Genomic DNA, 25,366 nt, shown 5'->3' on the forward strand with positions numbered 1-25,366 from the left:
CATAAAACTGCTGCACACCACACCTCGTTTGCCAAGATCAGACACCTCAAAAATCTTTTTAAGATGGACTTTGAGCTTCCTATTCTGCAAATCCTTCAACGCTGCAGAACTGGCCACCGGAATAGTTGTCTTCTTAGTAACTGCCGAGACGGAGGCATCCACCTTCAGGACTCGCAAGAGCTCCAGTGTGACCTCAAACAAAGGATATAAACTTATCCATCACTCTACAACCTTCAAGCCAGTCTCTGGAGTATGTATCCCACTCCCTGATCACCAACTTTTATTTTGTCTTTTTAGAATTTTTTGTATTATCTTTACTATACCTTTTTCCAGAATACATCTTAGAATAGCATTGAGGAGGTAATAAAATTAAAATAAAAAACAGTAAGTACCAATAAAATATCTTTGAATTCTTTGCCTCCGTGTTTATTAATGAGGATGTTGGGGAGATACCATCCAGAGATGGTTTCAGGGGTGATAAGTCAGACGAACTGAATGAAATCACTGTGAACCTGGAAGATATAGTAGGCCAAATTGACAAACTAAAGAGTAGCAAATCACCTGGACCGGATGGTATGCATCCTAGGGTACTGAAGGAACTCAAAAATGAAATTTCTGATCTATTAGTTAAAATTTGTAACCTATCATTAAAATCATCCATTGTACCTGAAGACTGGAGGGTGGCCAGTGTAACCTCAATATTTAAAAAAGGCCCCAGGGACGATCCGGTTAACTATAGACCAGTGAGCCTGACTTCCGTGCCGGGAAAAATAGTGGAAACTATTCTCAAGATCAAAATCATAGAGCATATAGAAAGACATGATTTAATGGGACACAGTCAACATGGATTTACCCAAGGGAAGTCTTGCCTAACAAATCTGCTTCATTTTTTTCAAGGGGTTAATAAACATGTGGATAAAGGTGAACCAGTAGATGTAGTATATTTGGATTTTTAGAAAGCGTTTGACAAAGTCCCTCATGAGAGGCTTCTACGAAAACTAAAAAGTCATGGGATAGGAGGCGATGTCCTTTCGTGGATTACAAACTGGTTAAAAGACAGGAAACAGAGAGTAGGATTAAATGGTCACTTTTCTCAGTGGAAAAGGGTAAACAGTGGAGTGCCTCAGGGATCTGTACTTGGACCGGTGCTTTTCAATATATATATAAATGATCTGGAAAGGAATATGACGAGTGAGGTTATCAAAATTTGCGGATGATACAAAATTATTCAGAATAGTTAAATCACAAGTAGGACTGTGATACATTACAGGAGGACCTTGCAAGACTTCTAGATGGCCTGCTTGGGCAGCCTCCTCATCCGAGAAACCAGCATTGACCCACTCGCAAGGCAAAATTGCTGCACATAGCCGCCCGCACTCCCAGTGCTGAAACCTCAAATATCTTTTTAAGCTGCAACTCCAACTTCCTGTCTTGCAGGTCTTTGAGCACTGTGGCTCCTGTAACTGGGATAGTGGTCTTCTTGGTAACTGCGGATACCGCCGCATCTACCCTGGGCACTCGCAGCAGTTCTAAAGCATCCTCCGGCAGAGGATACAGCTTATCCATGGCTCTACTCACCTTCAAACCGAGGTCCGGAGTATCCCACTCCTGGAACAGCAAATCCATAGCCGAGAAATGAAATGGGAAGGAAGTAGCAGGGTCTCTCAGACCCAGCATCACAGGTTCCATAGCTCCCAGTTTGGATTCCACGGGCGGACCCTCAATGCCTAGCTCAGCTAGAACAGAAGGGATAAGAGGTCCCAAGTCCTCCTTCCTAAAGAGACGGACCACCTTAGGGTCGTCACCTTCCAACACATGCGAGCCCCTTGCTGAGCCCTGCTGTTGCACATCAGCATCCGAATCCACCCCCTGCAGGGGCTTGGACTGAAGGTCTGGGTCCCCAGGGTCAGTATCTTGTCCGGAGTTATCTGTGTCCGTCTGAGGGACCCTGTCCTGATGGGCCAGCACCCCCCTGAGACCTAGAGCGTTTCTTGGAAATAGGCTTGGACCCCAGAGAGGCGGATTTTAAGCCAGACTGCTGCTTCCCTGATTTTCTCACTTTGTAAGCCTTATGGAGCAGCAACACAAACTCCGACGAGGAAGAGGAGGAGTCAGCAGCCCCCTCGGAGCTATCCTCCATTGTGTTCGAATCCTGTTGCAAAGGTTCCCTCCTCCTGCTGAGGAGAAAGAGGAAGCAGTAAAATCCCCTCCCCCATCGCAGCACAAGCGGCAGACCTAAAAGACTGCAAAATGGCCTCCGTTCCCGCGCTGAGTGGGAATGGATCAGACCCAGCCTGACCTGCAACAGCTGTACCCGCAGGCACTTGGGCAGATTTAGTTTTAGCTCTTTTGGCAGCGTTCACAGCTCCGGAGGATCCATCCCCACCCCGGCAGACACGTGGAGCAGAGGCCCTCCTGGGACAGGTGTGCGCAGGCCGAGCCACACGATGAAGATCGCAGCATCGAGAGAGAAAGAAAATCCCACGAACAAGAAAATCTAAACATAACTCATCCCCGCTCCCAAAACGCGCCAAGACAAGGAGGAAAGAGAGAGCAGCCGCGACATTGCAAGCCGAATGAAAACTTAACTTTTTTTTTTTTGTTTGTTTAAAGCTTGCCCGGCAGTGGTCCAAGGTGCTGATCCTATACGGTGGAGTGAACCGGGCTCCCAGGTGTCGCACCCAGAGCTGCCAAAGAGAGAAAAATAGGGCCCTCAACCTTCTGATGCAGCTGCCTCAAGACCAGTGGGGGATGGCCCTCTCAGGACCTCACAACCCCCTGGGAGGCTGAAGACAACACTGCTCCTGCTAAAGTATTTTAAACTTTTTTTTTTAATCCAAATTGAAGAAGAAAAAAATAATAGTCAACCTAACTGACTAACTCCCAGAACAAACTAACCACACAGACCACCTCCACCTCCACCTTTTGCTGGAGACAGAGAAATACTGCCAGACTGCAGGTGGCACCATCCTATATAAGGTGGAGTTTTGTTTTAAAAACTGCTCTGTCTCCATCTGCTAGAGGGGGGGCAAAACCCAGGAGTCCGGACTGATCCGGGTACGTACAGGGAAAAGGAAATTCATCTTTGCAACCATTTCGGATTAGCGCTGTTTTGGTATCTTTGTGCTATGCCGTACCTTTGGTTTGAGAAGTAAATGCTTCCACGCATGTATCAAACTCTCCACAATTCCTTCTCCAAATAAACCTGCGTCCATTGTCTCTGTTACAACCAGGTGAACTCTGCAGAAAAGAAAAGAAAAAAAAAAGGTGTTAAGATCCAAATATGTGGGGTTTTTGTGGGGAAAAGAGAGGGGGTAAGGAAGGAAGATGCATATCAAACAAAAAGTTATAGCAAATGACGGCAGCTAAAGGCCGGAAAGTTCCAGCCAGAACTAATGCAGCCTACTTTCCGAGATGCGCACACGGACTGATATGCACAGATCTGGAAAAAAAAAACAACCCACTTAACACAGTAGTTATTAAGGGGGGATACAGACAAAGTGATAAAAAAAAAAAAAATACTGGTGGTGGGAAGACACACAGTGATTGGCGCAGACCCCTGACAATCTGATGTGGAGAGAATACTAAGCAGAAAGGTTATTGGGAGGGGAAATATACACACAAACTCACAGACAGAGATTTTGCTGCTTGTCCTCGGAGAAAGTACCCCTCTCACGATCCTCATGACCCCCTTGACATCTACACACACACACACACTGCAAAATGTATCCAGATAACAAGGGGTGGCAAACGAAACATTACCGGGGCAAGGCTAAACCTTAGCTGGGAAGTACGCATCCCGAGCGCTCTCTGACTAAAGTGATGTGCACAAGTCTGGTTAGAAAAAAATCACAATTCTGACTTTATCAGAGTACATTCAGTGAGACTTGTGCGTGTAAGTCCCAGTGGATACCTGGGAAAAGTGGCACGCATAACTTTCCCCAGATAAAACCTGATGCATGCTGGCTCACTGAGTAGCTTAAAGTAAGACTTCAACAGCTCAGATTCTCCTCAATGCTGCTGGCACAGCCATTTTTGTGCCAGCCGCAGGGCAAAGCAGTCACTGAGGTCATCAAGCTGTCATTTATCATGCTTCTGACATCACTACTCTACAGCTGCCAGTAGAAACCACTCTTCAGGAGGCGCTAGCTTGCAGATACTTCAGTCTGAAGCTTCCTGTTCAGTCAGAGGACACTTCTGTCCACCTAGACAACCACCATTGTAAATGTTAAGCATAAAACTACTCTAAAAAAAATTCAGGGATGTTGTACAAAAGCTAAGGAAACGGTCAATGAATACAGACATGCTGTCATGCCTCCAGTTTGACAGAACCACTGGCATCTCATCATGTGACAGATGTTAAGACAAAAACAAATTCTCAGTCGGTTTCTTCATGCACACCCTCAGCTGTTTCTACCTCCTGGGAGGATGCTCCCTCTTCTAACAATATGACACCAGTAGAGGTATTCTCAAACCCCCTCCTCCAATGAGATTAATATCAGGGACATGAGGACTGAAGTATAGTGCTAGCCCCTATGCTGGCAAAGAAAAATAGGTGAAAAGCTAATTGGTAGAAAGAACACGACTCGGAATGAACCCATCCCCTCGGAAATGATAAACCAGAGGATTACGCTACCTCTCAGGTATATGTTTGGGGATTTCTATATCTTGCGACTTCATGTGCAAGAGTTGGATTTCTCCCTCCATGTTATTGGCTGCCACCACGTCACGTGCAACTTCGTACATGGTCTTTGACAGCTCGCAGGCAGAGACACGGAGAGCTCCGGCTTTCTTAGCAAACATGCTGAAAAGTCAGAAGGAAAAGGCCACGTTAATCTAAAACATGCAACCTGAGGAGGATCTGTTCATTTGTACTCTCTGCAAAAATCCAGAGATTATCACATCCTGAAAAACATAATGAAACCCTGTAGGACCGATGCCATTGTTCACTATCACCATTTTTGCTTGGCGATTGCTGTTCATTAAAGAGGTAATTTCCAAAAGGATTTATGCGCATACACGGGCTTTTGAATTGCTACTGTTATGTGCGTAACTCCTTTGAAAACTCACTCCTATGGGTATAGCTCATTCGTTTTAAAGTATTTTAAATGTTGAACCTCTAGGACATTGACATTACATAAAATAGCTTAATAGCATGTACCAAGGAAATTAATGGGCATTCAAGTTAAAAGTACATTAAATTACCGCAGCAGCTACCACGTCATACTAAAAATCAGCGGTTTTACGTGACTGATTTCATTTTAGGGAAATAATCCAAGGCTCATTGGGAAGCTAGCTTGATGGGAACTGGCTGAATGCAATGCCCAAATCTGATAAAAGGAGATTTAGGGAAAAGACCAAAAAATAGAGAGCAAATAAAGAAAAAAACAAGGAAGAGGAAAACAGGTATCCTTTGAGATATGCTGGATATAGGAAAATTGGTTCTTACCTGCTGTTTTCAGTCCTATAGTACCACTCAGTCCAGACACCTGGTTTCTGTATCCCTGCTAGCAGATGGAGAAAGATTTACTGACACTGTACATAACCTAGTGTGCCACCAGCAGTTCCTCAGTATTGACCTGTACACAAGCATAAAAACAGTAAAAACACCAAAAACAATTTTCAAAATAACTAATTTTCTTTTTTTAAACAAGTCTGTATTCCATACCAATAAAATCAGATAAGCAGATGACTCTCCACCTCCACAGATCGGGCGGGTTCTGGACTGATCTGTGGTACTACAGGAATGAAAATTAGCAGGTAAGAACCAATTTTCCTTTCCCTGTACGTACCCAAATCAGTCCCGACTCCTGGGATGTACCAAAGCTCCCTACTTATGGTGGGACCTGGAGAGTCCTGCTCACAAAACACTGGGACTCTGGATCCCCCACATCCAAGCGATAGTGCCTTGCGAAAGTATGCAGCGACTTCCAAGTCGCCACCCTGCAAAGTTCCTTTGGCGAAACCATTTGAGCCTCCGCCCACGAGGCCACCTGAGACTGCGTAGAGTGGGTTCGCAAATCCTCTGGAACCAGACAACCCTTAGTTATGTATGTCAACCCAATAGCCTCCTTGAGCCACCATGCAATAGTAGCCTTAGATGCCTGAGAACCTCTCCTCGAACCGCTCCACAAAATAAAAAGACGATCCAACCTCCTAAAATCATTTGTTACCTCAACAAGGCTCTCCACACGTCCAAAAGCTTAAGTTCCCTCGCTTGAGGTGCAGAAGAATCCATCTTAGGAAAAGCCGGAAGCTCCAGAGTCTGATTCACATGAAACGCCGATATCACCTTAGGTAAAAGCGAAGGTACTGTCTGCAATGACCCACCCGAGTCCGAAATCTGCAGGAACAGATCATGGCAAGACAAAGCCTGCAACTCAGATTCTCCTAGCTGAACCAATGGCCACTAGAAAAATGACCTTAAGGGTCAAATTATTAAGAGTCGCTCTCCTAAGAGGTTCAAAAGATGCCTCACATAAACCTCCAAGGACGAGATTAAGATTCCAGGATGGACAAACTCTTCTAACTGGCGGGCGCAAATTCTTTGCCCCCCTCGAAGAAACCACGTCAGGATGAGAAGATAGAGAGGAATCCTCTACCTTACCTCATAGGCAACCCAGAGAAGCTATCTGTACCCTAAGAGAGATGAAAGCCAAACTCTTGACCAAACCTCCTTGAAGAAAGGATAAAATATGAGACACCGTAGATCATAAAGCTTGCACTTCGTTAGCTATACACCAGGACTCAAAAATCTTCCAGACCCTCACATATGAAAGGGAAGTAGATGTTCATCTAGTCTGTAGGAAAGTAGCAATAACCGCATCGGGGTACCCCCTGCGCCACAATTGCCTCCTCTCAAAGGCCAAGTTGCTAGACAAAAGTAAGCAGCCTGGTCTGAAAATATGGGGCCCTGCCGAAGAAGGCCGGTGTGTAATGGACCATCCACGGCAACTAGATCAGCGAACCACAGCCAATGTGGCCACTCCAGTGCCACCAACACTACTTCGTCTGGATGTCTCTCTATCCGCCATAAAACCTTGCCTACTAGAGGCCAATGAAAAAAAACAAAAAGCAGAACTTCCTGAGGCCAAGGCAGCACCACAGCATCAACACCCTCGGTCCCTTGCTCTCTTCTCTGACTGAAAAAACGAGCTGCCTTTGCATTAAGACGAATCGCCATTAGATCCACATGGGGACAGCCCCATCTCCCGTGGATGAGCTGCATCGCCGTCTCGGACAGCTCCCACTCTCCAGGATCTAACAATCTGCAACTTGGGAAACCCGCTTAGATGTTTTCTACTCCTGTGATGCATTATCTGTTCCAGGTGTTGCTCCACCCAGAGAACCAGCTCTTGAGCCTTCTGGGCCACTGCTCAACTCTTGGGTCCTCCCTGCCGATTGATGTAGGCTACTGTCTTCACATTGTCAGACAGGACCCTGACCGACAGACCTCACACCAATGGCAGGAACGTAAGTAAAGCTAAACACACCATTCTGGTCTCTAAGCGATTGATAGACCACGAAGCTTCCTTCGTGGACCAGATGTCCTGAGTAGACTGCTGCTGTCAAACCGCTTCCCATCCAGATAGACAGGCATTGGTAGTAAGAATTACCCAATAAGGAACCTCCAGGTTGACACCACGAACCAGACTGGAAGTTAGCAGCCACTAAGACAGGCGGTCTTGCACAGTACCCTCGAGCAGCAAGGGAAGCTGGAATTCCTCCGAAAGCAGGTTCCACTGAGTCAACAAAGCTCTATAGAGGTCTCATATATGCAAAGGCCCATGGCACTAACTACAGAGTTGAAGCCATCAAACCCAGAACCTGCAAATAATCCCAGACTCTGAGCACCGGCGGCCCCAATAAGCGACTAATCTGCCCTGCAGCTTTAGAACCCATTCCTCCTTGAGAAACACCTTGCCCTTCTGAGTATCAAACTGAGCACCAAGATACTCGAGGGACTGGAATGGCACCAAATGACTCTTCTACAAATTCACCACCCTGCCAAGTGACTCCAATATACCGATCACCTTCTGCACTGACCGACGATAAAGGTCCTCCAAGATTGCCTTGATAAGCCAATCGTCCAGATAGGGTGCACCAGGACTCCTTCACAACAAAGTTGCTGCCACCATCACCATAACCTTGGTGAAGGTACATGGAGTTCTGGCCAACCCGAAGGGAAGGGCCTGAAATTGAAAATGCCGACATAGAACCATGAACTGCAGAAACCATTGATGATCTGGACAAATGGGAATGTGCAGGTACACCTCTGTCAAATCTAGAGAAGCCAAGACCTCTTCCTTGCGCACTGCTGCTATTACCGACCTCAGGGTCTCCATCCGGAACCACGGAACCTTGAGAACTGCATTTGCACGCTTCAAGTCCAGAACTGCGCGGAACGTGTCTTCCTTTTTTGGGAACGACAAAGTAAATGGAATACTTTCCTTTGCCTCACTCATCTCGAGGGACAGGAATTACCACCCCTAACTTCCACAATCAGTCTAGCATCTCTCGCACCACAAGTTGTTTGTCTAAGGACCTGCGGCGGAAACTAGAAACAAATCGTGAACAGGCCAAGCAAAATTCTAAGATGTAACCGTCTCTTATTACACTGAGGACCCACTGATCCCAGGTAATTTTGGCCCACTCCCCGCAAAACCACGCTAAGCGACACCCTATAAAAGGAACGGCAGCATGGAACAGCCTCTTTCATTGCGAGGACTTGGCCCCCATAGCACCACCACCTGTGGTGGCTCTGAAGGTCCTGCGGCCTCCTCGAAAGGCCTGACCTCAGAGACACAATTGCTTCTGTGGACCTGGCACTCCTCTCACTAGGCGAGACCTCCAACTATCTGAAAACTGGGACTGAGCCTGAAAAAACATCTTGCCCTTAGGCTTATCCTCCGGCAACCTATGTACCTTATTCTTGCCCAGATTCTTAATTAACTGCTCCAGATACTTACCAAACAAAAGCCAGCCTTTGAACGGCAGAGACCCCAAATGGGATTTAGACGACACTTCCGCAGACCAGTTACACAACCATAACAACCTTCTGGCTGATACTGCAGCCACCAAAATCTGAGACCTGACCATCCTGAAGCTGCTGCACCTAACACAGGCAAGCCTGCTGCATAAAATTGGAACAGATGGCCGCTCTTAAAGTCTGTGCTGATTCCTCAAAAATCCTCTTGAGGAGAGCTTCCAGTTTTCGATCCTGAACATCCTTCAAAGCCGCGGACCCCACAACCAGGGTAGTCGTCTTTTTAAAAACCGCCGAAACCGCAGCATCCATCTTTGGAAGGGAAAGCCAATCCAGTGTCTGCTCAGGCAAAGAATAAAGCTTCGCCATCACCCTCTTGACTCAAGCCAGCATCAGGAGATCCCCACTCCCAAACCACCTGCTTTTTCACCAACTTATGATATGAGAAGCCCATCCAGGACCAAGTCCGCCCCCTCCATATCGGAGTCTTCCTGCAGAACTTTCACCGCAAGCTCTTCCAGAACCTGAGGAATCAACAGCCTTATCTCCTCTTTATGAAACAAACGGACCACCCAAGGGTCTTTAAGATCATGAGAGGTCTCGAACGAGTACATGTGAATCGGTTATTTACACTTTCGGATAATAGAAGGACTAGGGGGCATTCCATGAAGTTAGCAAATAGCACATTTGAGACTAATCGGAGAAAATTCTTTCACTCAATGCACAATCCAATCCTTTTTTAAACACAGCTATACTAACTGAACTAACCACGTCCTCTGGCAACAAATTCCAGAGTTTAATTGTGTGTTGAGTGAAGAAGAACTTTCTCCGATTAGTTTCAAATGTGCCACATGCTAACTTTATGGAGTGTCCCCTAGTCTTTCTATTATCTGAAAGACTAAATAACCGATTCACATCTACCCGTTCTAGACCTCTCATGACTTTAAACACCTCTATCATATCCCCCCTCGGCCGTCTCTTCTCCAAGCTGAAAAGTCCTAACCTCTTTAGTCTTTCCTCATAGGGGAGCTGTTCCATTCCCCTTATCATTTTGGTCGCCCTTCTCTGTACCTTCTCCATCGCAATTATATCTTTTTTGAGATGCGGCGACCAGAATTGTACACAGTATTCAAGGTGCGGTCTCACTATGGAGCGATACAGAGGCATTATGACATTTTCCATTTTATTCATCATTCCCTTCCTAATAATTCCCAACATTCTATTTGCTTTTTTGACTGCCGCAGCACACTGAACCGACGATTCCACTATGACGCCTAGATCTCTTTCTTGGGGTGGTAGCACCTACTATGGAACCTAACATTGTATAACTATAGCATGGGTTATTTTTCCCTATATGTATCACCTTGCACTTATCCACATTAAATTTCATCTGCCATTTAAATGCCCAATTTTCCAGTCTCACAAGGTCTTCCTGCAATTTATCACAATCTGTTTGTATTTAACTACTCTGAACAATTTTGTATCTGCAAATTTGATTACCTCACTTGTCGTGTTTCTTTCCAGATCATTTATAAATATATTGAAAAGTAAGGGTCCCAATACAGATCCCTGAGGCACTCCAATGCCCACTCCCTTCCACTGAGAAAATTGTCCATTTAATCCTACTCTCTGTTTCCTGTCTCTTAGCCAGTTTGTAATCCACGAAAGGACATCGCCACCTATCCCATGACTTTTTACTTTTCCTTGAAGCCTCTCATGAGGAACTTTATCAAACGCCTTTTGAAAATCCAAGTATACTACATCTACAGGTTCACCTTTATCCACATGTTTATTAACCCCTTCAAAATGTGAAGCAGATTTGTGAGGCAAGACTTGCCCTGGGTAAAGCCATGCTGACTTTGTTCCATTAAACCATGTCTTTCTGTATGTTCTGTGATTTTGATGCTTAGAACACTTTCCACTATTTTTCCTGGCACTGAAGTCAGGTTAACCGGTCTGTAGTTTCCCGGATCGCCCCTGGAGCCCTTTTTAAATATTGGGGTTACATTTGCTATCCTCCAGTCTTCAGGTACAATGGATGATTTTAATGATAGGTTACAAATTTTTACTAATAGGTCTGAAATCTCATTTTTGAGTTCCTTCAGAACCCTGGGGTGTATACCATCCGGTCCAGGTGATTTACTACTCTTCAGTTTAATAGCCGCTGCTATTAATTGCATCAGTAGTATGGGATCTTCTTGGTGTTTGGGTACTTGCCAGGTTCTTGTGGCCTGGTTTGGCCTCTGTTGGAAACAGGATGCTGGGCTTGATGGACCCTTGGTCTGACCCAGCACGGCAATTTCTTATGTTTCTTTCACCCTCAAATACTGGGATCTCCTCCAGAACCTCCCCCAGGGTTGTGCTGGCCGCATCCGGATCAACTCCCTGGTCCAGCGACAGAGGCACCCCCTGCTACCTGGGAGTCACAGCAGGGCCCAACAAACGCTGAACCATTAAAAAGGTCGCTTTCTCTGAGACCGCCCTGGTCTGGCTCCGATCTCCAGACCCCTTGGAAGGTTGAGCCCGGGTCCCCAGCCCTGCCACATTGGTTTCCTGCTGTGCTAAATAGGCCTCATGCAACAGCAGAACAAAAATCGGCAGGAAGAGGCCTGGAGACACCAGCCTCCAGCTGAAGGGACCCAGAAACAGGCAGAATGGGAGCATCAACCCCATCTGCTCCCTCCTGCTCCTCCCCAGAGCTCAAACAAGCTGGGGAAAGCCTCAGGGGAAATTCCTCCACCCCACTCCACCGGCGACGTGGCAAGAGCGGCAGGATAATTCAAAATGACCGCCATTCCTGCACCGACAAACAGGGGCCCCAACCCGATCTGAACCCCGGCATGCAGGAGAGACTCTCCTCTTATTTGTGGGCACTGGGCCACTGGACGAACCCCTCACCACCTGGCAAGCAGCCGGAACATGAACCAAAGTGGTTCAGGTACGCACGAGCCACGCCACATGCGCGGCCCACAGAGCCAGGCACCATAATACTCCTTGTGGGAAAACTCTCTCGCAATGCGCCAGGGCCCGCTAACACCACGGGAAAGCCCTAAAACCTACCCGGCCACCAAGATCACAAAGACAGGGAGCCGTCCCTTCAACTTACCCCGGTCTCTTGTTTCCTCTGCTGTTCCTTTTTTTTTTTTTGTCAAACTTTACCAAACTATCAATACCTACTCCCGAGAATGGAACACAGAGCTGCCAGCAGAAAAAAGAAAGGCAAAATCAGCCAAATTAAAAAAGGGACCACTAAAAGAAAACAGCTGCCCTGAGCCTGTAGCTGCCACATGAGGGGGAGGGATCTGGACCACCACATTTATACCCCATGGAAGATAGGACCAAGCGTACAAAAGGGTCACCAACCCCCAGCTCATCCACACAGGGAAGGACCCACTAGGACCCAAAAACCCCTGGGAGGAAGGCTCAAAAAATCCACACCAGTCTCCTGACTGCAGAATTGCAGGTTTTGCACCATCTACCATCTGCTGGAGACAGAAAAATACTGAGGAACTGCAGGTGGCACACGCGATTATGTGGCAGTGGCAGTAAAACTTTCTCTGACTCCATCTGCTGGCAGGGATGCAAAACTCAGGAGTCTGGACCGATTTATTTATTTATTTATTTAGAAAGTCTTCTATACCGATATTAGTGGGGACATCATATCGGTTTACAGTGAACTTATAGGACGGAAATTATAATGAAAGGGGAAAGGGATACAATTAAGTAAAAGCAAGGGAGGAAAAACAAGAGCAAACTCGCAACGGGCAACATGAGCAGTTATAAAATTGTCATAAAAGAAACGGCTATGTACAAATTAATACAGCTATGGACAATACTTGAGAGGGAGCGATTATATACAGGGCAATATTTCAGCAGGAGGAAACAATACAGGGGCTGTTAAGTGATGTGGGGGAAGGCTTGTTTAAAAAGCCACGTCTTTAATAAGGATCTAAATTTCGCAGGGCAAGTTTCTAGCCTAAGGTGGGTCGGTAGAGAGTTCCAATGCATTGGGCCAGCAATGGAAAGGGCCCGATCTCTCGTGGAGGTGAGGTGTGCCTTCTTTAGGGACGGCACCTGGAGGGTCGCTTGGAGCATAGGAGGCGGAGGGGGTCATCAAGCCAGTTCGAGTTGTGTGTGTAGATGGCTTTGTGAATAATGGTGAGGCTTTTAAAGATGATACAGGAGGGGACAGGAAGCAAGTGAAGGTCTTTCAGTACAGGAGAGATGTGGTCGTATTTGCGTGTGTTAGAAATGGTTCTGGATATTGCATTCTGCAGAACTTGGAGGGGTTTTAGGGAGGACAGGGGTAGGCCAAGGAAGAGGGAGTTGCAATAATCCATTTTTGAAGAGAGGGTGGCCTGGATAACCGTACGGAAGTCATTCGCAAGAAGTAAAGGCTTAGGTTTCTTCATGACGTTGAGTTTGTAGAAACCCTCCTTGAGGATTGTATGGATGTGTCTTTTTAGGTTCAATTGCTGGTCGATCTGAACCCCAAGGTTTCTGGCACAATGTTGGGGTTGGAGTGTTTTGTAGGCGGGATCATTAGCGAGAGAGGAATTGATGGGTAAGTGTTGAGAGATGAGAAGCAGTTCGGTTTTGGAGGTGTTTAACGCTAAGTGGAGTTTTGTGAGTAGGGTGTTTATAGCTGAGAGGCAATTTCCCCAGAATTCAAGGGTGTGAGATAGACAGCCTTGGATGGGTATTACGATTTGTACGTCATCTGCATAAAGATAGAATTTGAGGCCAAGATCAGGGTATGTACAGGGAATGGCAAATAGAAAAGCAAATGACTTCTGTAATAATAAGGTATCAGAACCTATAGATGCACATAACTGCAGCACAGTTAAGAGCAATAATTGGCCTAGGGTCAGTCTGCTTACATTCCTGCACTGCAGGCTGCCTTTGGTTATCCTGCTCACTTTTCAGCCTGAGGTCTCTTAAGCGTACACAGTGCACAGAGCTCTGTCCCTGCTAACCATTTCAGCCATACCGTACCTGAGTATTCCTGTCCCTGCCCCGATGTCCAGGACACTGCGACACCCGCCTTGCACGGCCTTCCGGATGGCGCTCCAGTACATCCGATTCCTCCTGCTGTCGTTAAGCATGGTGAAATGCCACCTCTCCACCAGCCAGTTGGCGACCCGGTAAAAATTCTCTTTGGCCTCCGCAAAGTCAGGGTTCAGTTTCAGGGCTTTGTAGAAGTAGCCGGCCGCTTCATCTCTGAAGCCCATCCTACAGCAGCAGCAGAAGAGGACAGAGAGTCAGTGGGGGGGGGGGGGGGGGCGGCCATTCACAGATCTGCTGGGAAGTGAAAACCGGCATGAAGAACACACTGGCAATCCTTAAAATGTTCATCAGTGAACCCCGCAAGTACAAAGGTTTTCACAATCATTGCCTTATGGCGTGAGATTTTTTTCATAAAGAAAAAAAAGTTAACATTTAATGTAGCTCAACTTTACCTTGATAAGTAGAGTGGCCCCAATACATAAACTGAAGTCCAGGGAAGTAAATCTTACAGCAGGCAGTGACATCTCCTCCCTTTATAACAGAAGTTGGCTCTTTATCCATTTGTTATAAAGGAGGGGTCACTATAATGCCAGAGGCTGAGAACTGCAAGTAGCCATGGCAATTCTCAGCCTCCGCGTTGTCATCACGGTTTAATCTCCCAACCTCCTACCACTCATCAACACAGGACAACAAGTCTAGGGGCACTGGAGCCTTATCTGCCATACACAGGAGCACTATCACTGCATCCCCAGCTGTCCTAGCAGAATAGAGGGGGGGGGGGGGAGGGGGTCCTGCCTTGATGTACCCCACTTCTGCAAACACCCTGCCATCCTCCAGGATGCATCCGTTACACACACTGGGATAGTGCCTTCTAGGATAGGTTGCTCCAAGGATCTCCTAATGGATGTAATCATGCAATGCACATGCAAACAGTCACATCTGGAGGCTGAAAAGTAACCGCTGCCACTCACTTTTCTTGCCCCTTCTCCAAGGTTCTCTAGTTAGGACCCAATCAGCTGTAACTAGACAATACAGACATAGTCCCAAAAGTTGGTAACGCGGCCCCCTGGGGGTGGGGCACAGGACAGTATAAAGCTGGAGCACGGATATCATGGAAAGGTGGTCTATAAAATGTAATTAGATGAATGAATGAATAAAACAAACCTGTAGGTATTTCATGCTCACTGCCCTCCCGACATCTAATACTCCAGGACGAGTATTAGGACAAAGAGCTACCACTGGCAGGTCTTCCTGCCAACTCCAGTAAGTCTGGCATGTTTTCTCCTAACTTTCTACGTGAGAAAGACAGGGTCTGCACATGTTGCTCATGGCTCCAGTGTGTGTGCTAGGGCGACAGCAAGTCTTTCTGCTAGACTAATCCGTTGCTTTATACATCTTGGACACAGTTCACTACAGAGCATTTTTGTTTTCATAAATGTTTCTCAGACCAGAAGGCACTGCATCCCAGTCTGGGGCCTCCTTTCTCCAGGGAATAGCAGTGGAGATGGCAGAGGCCCCTCGGAGATATGAAGAGCCAGAGGACCAGATGCAGTTGGTAGAAGAGAACCAGTCAGTATTTCCTACATATATGTAAAGGTCCATCATGGCACCTTCTCTGGGTCTCTGCTCCAGTGGCATCTGCCTGGCATGCTGCTTTGGCATCTGCTGTTTGGAGACTGTATTGGCAGGGTACCATTGCTGGCTGAGCGTGTGATTCTTTGGGGGGAGTATGAAAATGGAGGGCTGCACTAGAGAGGTTACTGTGAAAGAAGGCACCTGCCCATACATTTTCCCCAAACTAATTCCTGCATTACACAAGTTAGTTTAGGCATTTTCTACAATGCAAATCCCTCTACTCCAATATAAAACTGGGCCCGGGTAGTACTGACCTGAAGAGGTGCTCCCCCATGCTATTACAGATCACCTCGGCAGTGGGAAACAGCTCCAGCGCCTGCTCGTAACAGTCCAAGACATCTCGAGTCCGACCAAGAGCTGCCAGTTCTTCCGCCCACTTGAAGAGGGTAAACTGAAACATTTCCTGGGCACACACACACACAAAAAGACTAGTTTGGCAATATCAAAATATGGGATGCTCAGCCCAGACTGCCAGCTGGAGCCCGGCCACCAGTCTCCTGATCCCCAGTGAGTGCCGCGAAGTCTTCCCAGAGCGACACCAGACTAATGGGGACGAGCAAGTGGAAATTTCTGCTCCAAGCACTGAAACTCTGCCACGTGCTGGATTTTAAACTTCCCTTGTTCAGTCTTATGCCGAGTCCAGCCCACGGAGCCATCAGCCATGGCTTCCCTCAAGCATTTGCAGCCGCAGGGCAGCGCCTTTCTGATCCTGCACCCAGCACAGAAGCTAAGTCCCACTATACTGGGTTCAGGGTACTACTCCAACCTCAGACATCTGCACCAGCTAATCCTGGGGTTCTCAGCTCTCACCACAGACAGGGGGAAGGAGAGAAATAGCATTTGAAAAAAAAATACACATTTTAAACTATTAAAGTGTTACCAGTTGACATGTTCACAGTCCAAACATACTTTTAAAATTGCACTCATTTCTGTCTGAAGCTCTGTGCTGAAATTTCCTGGGGTTTTAAATGCTGGGCCACAGAAAGGAGTTAGTAGGCCCTTAGCAGAGGGCCTTGCTTCAGTAATGCAAAATTACTGAACTGGAATAAGAGCCTCCAAAATCCTTTCTGAAGACCGGCTCTGACCGGAAGGAGCTACCACAGCTTTTGCCAGCCCCCCCCCATTCAGAACCAGGCGTTTTGGTTCAAGTTGGTTAACAAAGAATGGCCAATGATTTTGTTCTGTCCTGCTAAAAAAAAAAGTTTTCAGTCCAACACATTTCAGTGAGGCTTTAAATATGTCATCCTTTACCAGCATCTCCCAAAAGAAACCTAAAAACCCTCACCCTAAAATCTGCTGCTGATATGTTGGGTGCCAGCCATACCATGAATGGGATTATATAAAACGCTCACCTTGAGGTCATTTCTCAACTCGGGGGCGAGGTTTAGAACAAGCAGATAATGGGCATAAGCTGTTCCAAAATCCCGATTCTCCAGACAGTGCTGAGCGCTCTGAAGCGATCGGGAAACCAGCTGGCTTCGGCCGGCTTTCTGTTCCCGCCTCCGAGTGGGCCGCGCTGTACCTCTGGCGCTGAACATTCTGCGCAAAGCTCCCAACTGCGCAATGTGCTAGCTGGTCCAAAGAACAAGGCGTGAGAGAAAGAAGCAAAAAGATTGTCCAGATGTTACCTTACAGAACGTTTCCTGTACAGACCAACAGAACACGCATGTGCAGCTCACAAAACCAAACACCGCAATACTGAGGACTAGATTACTTGCAAATAGCTACGTAGCAATCACTACAAGAGGTGGTGCTACAGGACAGAACAGAAAGACTTTGTCAGTGCCAACATTCAAATCCAGAAATGACTGTGACAAAATTCAAAAGGGCATGGGATAAACACAAAAGGATTCCCAGTTGCAAGAGGATGGCAAAGAAGCACTGGGCTAACGTGACTGCAGTTACAACCGTAAACAGAAAAGCATTGGCGTAACCCATACAGAATGGCAGTTATAACCCTAAACAGAAGGCACGGGGGTAAATCCACAAGTAACAACTCTAAAAAGAAGTCATGGGTGTAACCCATACGGAGTGCAAGTTACAACCCTAAACACTTTGCTAGACAGACTGGATGGGCCTTTTTGTTCTTTATCTGCTGTCATTGACTGTGGTTACTAAGAGCAGGCCAGGCGTGACCAACTCTGGGCCTCAAGAACCACAGGCAGGTCGGGTTTTCAGGATATCCACAATGAATACGTACGAGTTATGTGCATACAAGAGAGGCAATGCATGCAAATCTACCTCATGCACATTCATTAAGGATACCCTGAAAACCAGACCTGTTTATTTATTGTGGTTCATGAGGACCAGAGCTGGCCACCCCTGGACTAAGCTAATGCTGCAGCACAACCTGCTGTATGTTTCTACTCCGGCATCAGTATCCCTCAGGAGTTAGCCCTGTAGTGACTCACCAGTTTTTACACTTCATCCAGCTATAAGGTTAAAGTTTACCATGTTCCAACAAATATGGCAGCAGCACAATTCTCAAAAGGATTTTAAAGGTGAATTCAAAGCATGTGCCTCTTCCTCCTTCTTAAAATACACACACAGAAAGCAGACGACATTTGACTTGCTGACAAGTGATTGGTCATACAGCACACCATTTTTTTCTGGTTATGTTATGTTTCATTCTGTTGGATTCCAAAATTGCTTGGTGTATGCATCCATGGGAGACACACAAGGAGTATTCACTTATGAAAATATTCACACTGGGGGTTCGACTCTCCCACTTAGAGACAGAGGTGAACAGCCTTTTGGGAAGCTGAGGTATATTCCTGATATGTTATCCTGAGTTTGAAAAGGATGACATAGCCTGAAATATCTGAAAGTCTGTCATATTGCTCCAACACCACCACCCAGATGTGGTCGAAGACAACATACAGAGCATTCTCAAAGAGTGAGGTCAGCATAATCCAAGGGCAAAAAAAAACATAAAAGCCTGTCCACCCTTCAAGCTCAATCCTTCCCCTGCAGCACTTATGTAGCCCGGTTCCACGGGTATAAATGAGGAAAAGGCCAGCAGCAAGATGAACAGAAAATGCCTTGTTAGAGTCCAATCAATAACAGCAATGGCTTAAGAAAGATCTAAAGCAGGATGAGCTGCTGGCATGGAAGGTCAACAGGGGTGAAAAAATTATAAAAAAAAACACTTTGCCCCCATCTCTTTTCTTCCCCACAACAACTTAAGAACATAAGATGTACCATGCTCGATTAGACCAAAGGGCATTCAAGCCCAATATCCTGTCTTCAACAGTGGCCAAAGCAGGTTTTTGGGTCTAGCGGTTTCCTTCTGCTGGCTTAGCCTCCGAGCTCAATTTCAGCTGGCCTCTGGCAGCAGAGCAGGCGCAGCTGGAATCACAACTCAAGAACAGCACTCGTATTGTGCGAGTGGGAGGGATACACGTATTTCATGTAAGCGTTAGGCTGGGTGCGCGGTCAGTAAGATCAGCAGAGGTGTTCTCAAAGAAGGTCATTTTATAAACAGCCCAAGTCTGCCTGTAGAAAGTGCATACAGACCCTGGACTGAATTGTCAAAACTTAGCAGGTATGCCCGCACCCCTGCCCAGCAGATGTCCGTTTGGGAGCAGGCATAAAAAAAATATGCCCAGAAATGGTTTCACCACCCTTAATTTCCTGCCCCTCCACAATGCCTTCGTTCAGCGAGCAGAAAAGTACAGGCAAACTCCCTTCTGCTCATACTCTGACATGCACAAACCCCCGGATAATTTTCAAAAGCCAATTTACGTGCATAAAACCAGATTTTATGCATGGAAATGCTTTTGCGCATCAAGCCCCAAAAGACCGGTTACAGACTAGCTCCTAAGGATTTATTTTAAACCTCAAGAGGAGCTTTTTCTTAATATGAAAATCGGAATCTATCCCGATGTTTCAAAGGCCACACAGAGACGTTTCTGAGACCTAGGGTCCTACAGCTGGGATCCCTGCTCTGGCTAATCCAAGTCACAAGTGCCTGGCAAGTACCCAAACATTAAATAGATCTCAAGCTACTACTCCTTACTGATTAACAAAAATTAATGGACTTCTCCGCTAGGAACTTATCCAAACCTTTTTTAAACCCAGTTACACTAACTGCTGTAACCGCATCTTCTGGCAATGAATTCCAGAGCTTAACTATGCACTGAATGTAAAAGAATTGTCTTCGGTTTTAAATGTGCTACTTGCTAAGTTCATGGAGTAACCCCTAGGCCTTCTATTATCTGAGAGAGTAAATAACCGATTTACATTAACCTGTTCAAGTCCTTTCATGATTTTATAGACCTCCATCATATCCCCCCCTCAGTTGTCTCTTCTCAGTTGCCCTAATTTCTTTAGCCTTTCCTCATAGGGGAGCCATTCCATGCCCCTTATTTTGGTAGCCCTTCTCTGCACTTTCTCCAGTGCAACTATATCTTTTTTGAGATGCGGCGACCAGAACAAGTATTCAAAGATGCGGTCTTAGCATGGAGTGATACAGAGGCATTATGACATCTATCGTTTTATTTGCCATTCCCTTCCTAATAATTCCTAACATTCTGTTTGCTTTTTTGATTGCCACAGCACACTGAGCAGACAATTTCAATGTAGTATCCACTATGATGTCTAGTTCTCTTTCCTGTGTGGTAATTCCTAAGATAGAACCTAACATTGTGTAACTATACCATGGGTTATTTTTCCCTATGTGCATCACTTTGCACTTATCCACATTAAATTTCATCTGCCATTTGGAAGCCCAATCTTCCAGTCTCACAGACTCCTCCTGAAATTTATTACAATCCGCTTGAAATCGAACTGTTCTGCATAATTTTGTGTCATCCACAAATGTGATCACCTCATTCATCATATTCCTTTCCAGATCATTTATAAATATATTAAAAAGCACCGATCCAAGTACAGATCCCTGAGACACTCTACTGTTTACCTTTTTCCATGTGAAAACAGACTATTTAATCCTACTCTCTGTTTCCTATCTTTTAACAAGCTTGCAATCCACAAAAGGACATCGCCTCTTATCCCATGAATTTTTAGTTTCTTAGGAGCCTCTCATGAGGGACTTTGTCAAACGCCTTCTAAAAATCCAAATACACCACATCTACCAGTTCACCTTTATCCACATGTTTATTAACCCCTTCAAAAAATGTAGATTTGTGAGGCAAGACTTCCCTTGGGTAAATCCCTACTGGCTGTGGCCCAATAAACCATGTCTACCTAACGTTTTGTGATTTTATTCTTTATAATAGTTTCCACACAATTTTTCCCAGCACTGAAGTCAGGCTCACCAATCTATACTTTCCCAGATTACCCCTGGAGCCCTTTTTAAATAGCGGGGTTACATTGGCCATCTTCCAATCTTCAGGTACAACGGATGATTTTTTTTTTTTATTATTAATATTTTTATTGAATAAGCATAAATGTGGCAGTGCATACAGCAAAACGATACAATAAAGAAAACCAGTGTATATAACAATGCCTGTTAGCGCGTACATTGAGAGTGAAAATATGTGACTATCCCCATCCCTCCCCCCCCCTCCCAGAAGTGTGTGCCAAGCAGTAGAAAAGCAAGCCACAGATCTATAAGAGCTATACAGCAATGGTACCAAGTCAGTTAGCCGGTTCACCACGTAAGGATCTAGAAAATAGCAATTTGATTAGATATCAAGATCAACCCCTGCCCCTGTCTCTTGCCAAGCCTCCAACGGTCTCCAGAGGCCCTGGCGCCGGGCCATGTCTCTGTGTGTAGTGCTTCCCATCTGTGCGTGCATGAGGTGTAGCTTGCCTAATCTAGCGGATACCTTCCCCACCGACAAGTGGCCAGTCTTCCTCCACTCCAAGGCTATTTTGCATTTAGCCGCTGAGAGGATAAATGACAACAGTTTCCCCTGGGCTACTGGGACATCATAGGGCAGGTTTAGAAGCGTTTGCTCAGGGGTGAGGGTAACCTCCGTCTTCAGGATGCCCCTTATTAACTGAGTAACCTGTGCCCAGAATCGCTGAAGATAGCTGCAGGACCACCACATGTGGAAGAATGTGCCCTCCAGACCACACCCCTTCCAACACTGTGCACTATGCTTAGAATTAAATCTATGGATTTACAACAGATGATTTTAATGATAGATTACAAATTAATTGAAATAGGTCTGAAATTTCATTTTTTAGTTCTTTCAGAACCCTGGGATGTATACCATCCAGTCCAGGTGATTTACTACTCTTCAGTTTTAATCTGGCCTACCACATCTTTCTGGTTCACCGTGATTTGGTTCAGTTCAACTGAAATATTATCATTGAAAACCATATCTGGAATGGGTATCTCCCCAACATCCTCTTCAGTAAACACCGAAGCAAAGAAATAGTTTAATCTTTCCGTGATGGCCTTATCTTCCCTAAGTGCCCCTTTAAGCCCTCGATCATCTAACGATCCAACCGACTCCCTCGCTTCGGATATATTTTTTAAAGTTTTTATTGTGAGTTTTTGCCTCTACAGCCAACTTGTTTTCAATGTCTTACATTTAACTTGCCAATGCTTATGCTTTATCCTATTTTCTTCTGTTGGATCCTTCTTCCAATTTTTGAATGAAGATCTTTTGGCTAAAATAGCCTCTTTCACCTTAGTTTTTAGCCATGCTGGCAATCGTTTGACCTTCCTTGCACCTTTCTTAATGCATGGAATACATCTCGACTGTGCTTCTAGAATGGCATTTTCTAACAATGCCACTGCCTGTTGCACACTTTTTACCTTTGTAGCTGCAGCTTTCAGGTTTGTTTGGTTTTTTTTAAACTATTTTTCTCACTGTATCAAAGTTTCCCTTCTGAAAGTTTAGTGCTAGAGCCATGGATTTACTTACTGTCTCCCTTCCAGTCATTAATTCAAATTTGATCCTATTATGATCACTATCGCCAAGTGGCCCCACCACTGTTACCTCTCTCACCAAATTCTGTGCTCCACTGAGAACTAGATATAAAATTGCTCCCTCTCTCGTCAGTCTATGAACCACTTGCTCCATAAAACTGTCATTTATTCCACCTAGGAACTTTTCTCTCTCTGTTTCACTTACCCAGTCAATTTTAGGGTGATTGTAATCTCCCATTATTACTGCACTACCAATTCAGTTAGCTTCCCTAATTTCTCTTAACATTTCATTGTCCTTCTCACCATTTTGGCCAGGTAGACGGTAGTATACTCCTATCACTATAATCTTCCCCTACACACAAGGGATTTCTACCCATAAAGATTCAATTGTGCATTTAATCTCATGCAGGATCTTTATCCTGTTGGACTTTATGCCATCCCGGACATAAAGCACCACCCTGCACTAAGATGCTCCTCTCTATCATTGCGATATAATTTTTACCCCGGAATAGCGCTATACTATCAGTTATCCTCTTTCCACCATGTCTCTGAGATGCCAATCAAGTCTTATCATCATTCACTGCTATATATTTATTGTAGTGTAAACTATTAAGATTGTGTGTGTATATATATACATATATATATATATATACACACACACACGCAGATTGACGGTATAGAAAACTGACAAAAAAATAAATACACTCTAATTCTCCCATCTTACATTTTAGACTTCTGGCATTAGCAAACAAAAGGGGTCATTTTCTATAGCTTTCGCACGTGAAAAGGGACTTTTCGTGTGCGATAGCTAGACCGGGGCAGAGTTGGTGTGGAGTCGGCACAGCACCAGGGTGGACGCAGCGAAGACATTGCTGACGGCGAAAAGGTAAGGACCCTTATCGCCACTGTATAATTTCTGGACTCAAAGCCAGGGCAACAAGAAGAAACACGCCCAATAGCACCACCTTTCACAGTGGCGCTATTGGTTTGCAAAGGCCGGCAGCGATGGCACCGCAGTGGTGCCATCGCTGCCTGGCCCCCCCGGTACCTGGCCTGGCCCCCCCGGTACCGCGCGATTCACTAAGGCCTGCGATTTTAGAAAATCCAGGCCAAAGTGTGTTTTTTGTTTTGTATTAACATTCTGCTTTTCAATTGACGTGGATAAATTGGAATCTTTTAGCTCAGGTGAGTTTATAATTATAGGCATTTAGACTACTTTTCTTATTACTGGAATCTCTCTGTTGGGATGCCCTAACTCTAATGCTTCATTAGTATCCTTAGTATCCTTCGAAGATACCTCTCTCCGAACCATGCGCTGCTGAGCGACTGTAGGCTTTTCCCTTTGATTTAGTTTAAAAGCTGCTCTATCTCCTTTTTAAAGGTTAGCGCCAGCAGCCTGGTTCCACCCTGGTTAAGGTGGAGTCCATCCCCAAAAGGTTCCCCAGTTCCTTACAAACTGAATTCCTCTTCCCTGCACCATCATCTCATCCCGAGCTCCGCCTGCCTCTGGGGACCTGAAAGATTTCTTAGCCTTGCCAGCGTACACTGCTATTAAGTGATAAGATAGTTCAGGAAATGACCATTCCTGAACTATCTGCCTCCCAAGTAGTATTCTTGGTATCGGCCTTGAATGTTTTGAAATTTCTACTTTTCTTTTTCTTTATTTTTTTGAGGTTTTGGTTCACCAATTATTTCTTTAGATTGAGACATGGATCACTCAGAATAATAGAGGACTTCACGGATGGCAAAACGTTTAAAGATTGATATCTTTCTTTATTTTCTTCTGTCTTTGTCCATGCTTTTTCCTCTCATGTTTTCTTGAAGTTGTAATGGAAAATCTTTAAATAAGTAATAATTAAAAAAAAAGATGAGTGCCAGCAAAGAAGGCAGTATCATATTTTTAAAAAGTTATGAAAAAGGCCGCCAAAATTGAACTTTTGAGAGCTGTCTCGACAGTTTTTATTCTTTCATTTCCATTCATGTGAAAAAAAAACAAAACAGAAAATGGATGATGGCACAGCCTAGTTCCCAGAATGTACCATGGAAGGACAAGAAAATAATCTGAACAAATTTTGGATTTAAATTACATGCATGTTCAAACCCATGGTCAAAGCGAGCTATAAATTCAGGTAGATAAGATTGGCCCCTGCTCCAGATGGCTTACAATTTAAGTTGGTACCTGAGGCAATGGAGGGTGAAGTAACTTGCCCAAGGTCACAAGGAGCATCAGTAGGAGAAGCAGGATTGGAACCCCGGCTTTCCTATTTCCCAGCCTGCTGCTATAAGCACTAAGCCTCTCCTCCTACCATAAAGGGGGGAAAAAAAAAAATTCCTTCAGCATCCAGAATGGGTCATTCTTGTAGGTAAAGCTATGTTGATTTTGCATGCTTATCAAGTTGAGTGAAGAATGGTAAAGAAAAATCGGGTCTTTCCTGATAATATTTGTTCCTGTAGTACCACAGATCAGTCCAGACCCTTGGGTTTTGCCTCCCTTCCAGCAGATGGAGACAGAGAAAGTTTTGCGGACATTGCCACATAACCTGGTGTGCCCACCTGTAGTCCCTCAGAATTGACAAGTACCCAAGCCAAGATACTAATGAATACAACTACGAATAACAATCACATCCCCCTGAACAAGCAGTAGGAAATGGAATTTTATAATGGATAAATCTTTCCAACCTTAATAACGTGAGAAATTAAACAGTCCAATTACAATAATAGATTGAGCGGACTCTCCAATTCTCCCCACATCAATTGGGAGAGACTCTGGACTGATCTGTGGTACTACAGGAATGAAAATTAGCAGGCAAGATCTAATTTTCCTTTCCCTCTATGTGCCCAGATCAGTCCAGACTCTTTGGATGCACCCAAGCTTCCCTAAACAGGGTGGGACT

At 45.3% G+C, this 25,366-nt stretch overlaps 1 protein-coding gene across 3 annotated transcripts in view; it reads right to left on the reverse strand.

Annotated features, from left to right (window-relative positions):
• Positions 1-25,366, reverse strand: part of PRMT9 (protein arginine methyltransferase 9) — an 86,488-nt gene that overhangs the window by 56,562 nt on the left and 4,560 nt on the right. For all 3 annotated transcript variants that reach the window (XM_029603911.1, XM_029603735.1, XM_029603824.1), the window contains exons 2-6: positions 16,981-17,200; positions 15,883-16,031; positions 13,982-14,218; positions 4,637-4,804; positions 3,138-3,240 (exon numbers count right to left, since the gene is read on the reverse strand). In XM_029603911.1, coding sequence (XP_029459771.1) covers positions 3,138-3,240; positions 4,637-4,804; positions 13,982-14,218; positions 15,883-16,031; positions 16,981-17,166 — 843 coding nt within the window. In that variant the 5' untranslated portion in view covers positions 17,167-17,200. The remainder of the gene's footprint in view (positions 1-3,137; positions 3,241-4,636; positions 4,805-13,981; positions 14,219-15,882; positions 16,032-16,980; positions 17,201-25,366) is intronic.

This window comes from Rhinatrema bivittatum, chromosome 1 (assembly GCF_901001135.1).
Source record: "Rhinatrema bivittatum chromosome 1, aRhiBiv1.1, whole genome shotgun sequence".
Lineage (NCBI taxonomy): Eukaryota > Metazoa > Chordata > Amphibia > Gymnophiona > Rhinatrematidae > Rhinatrema > Rhinatrema bivittatum.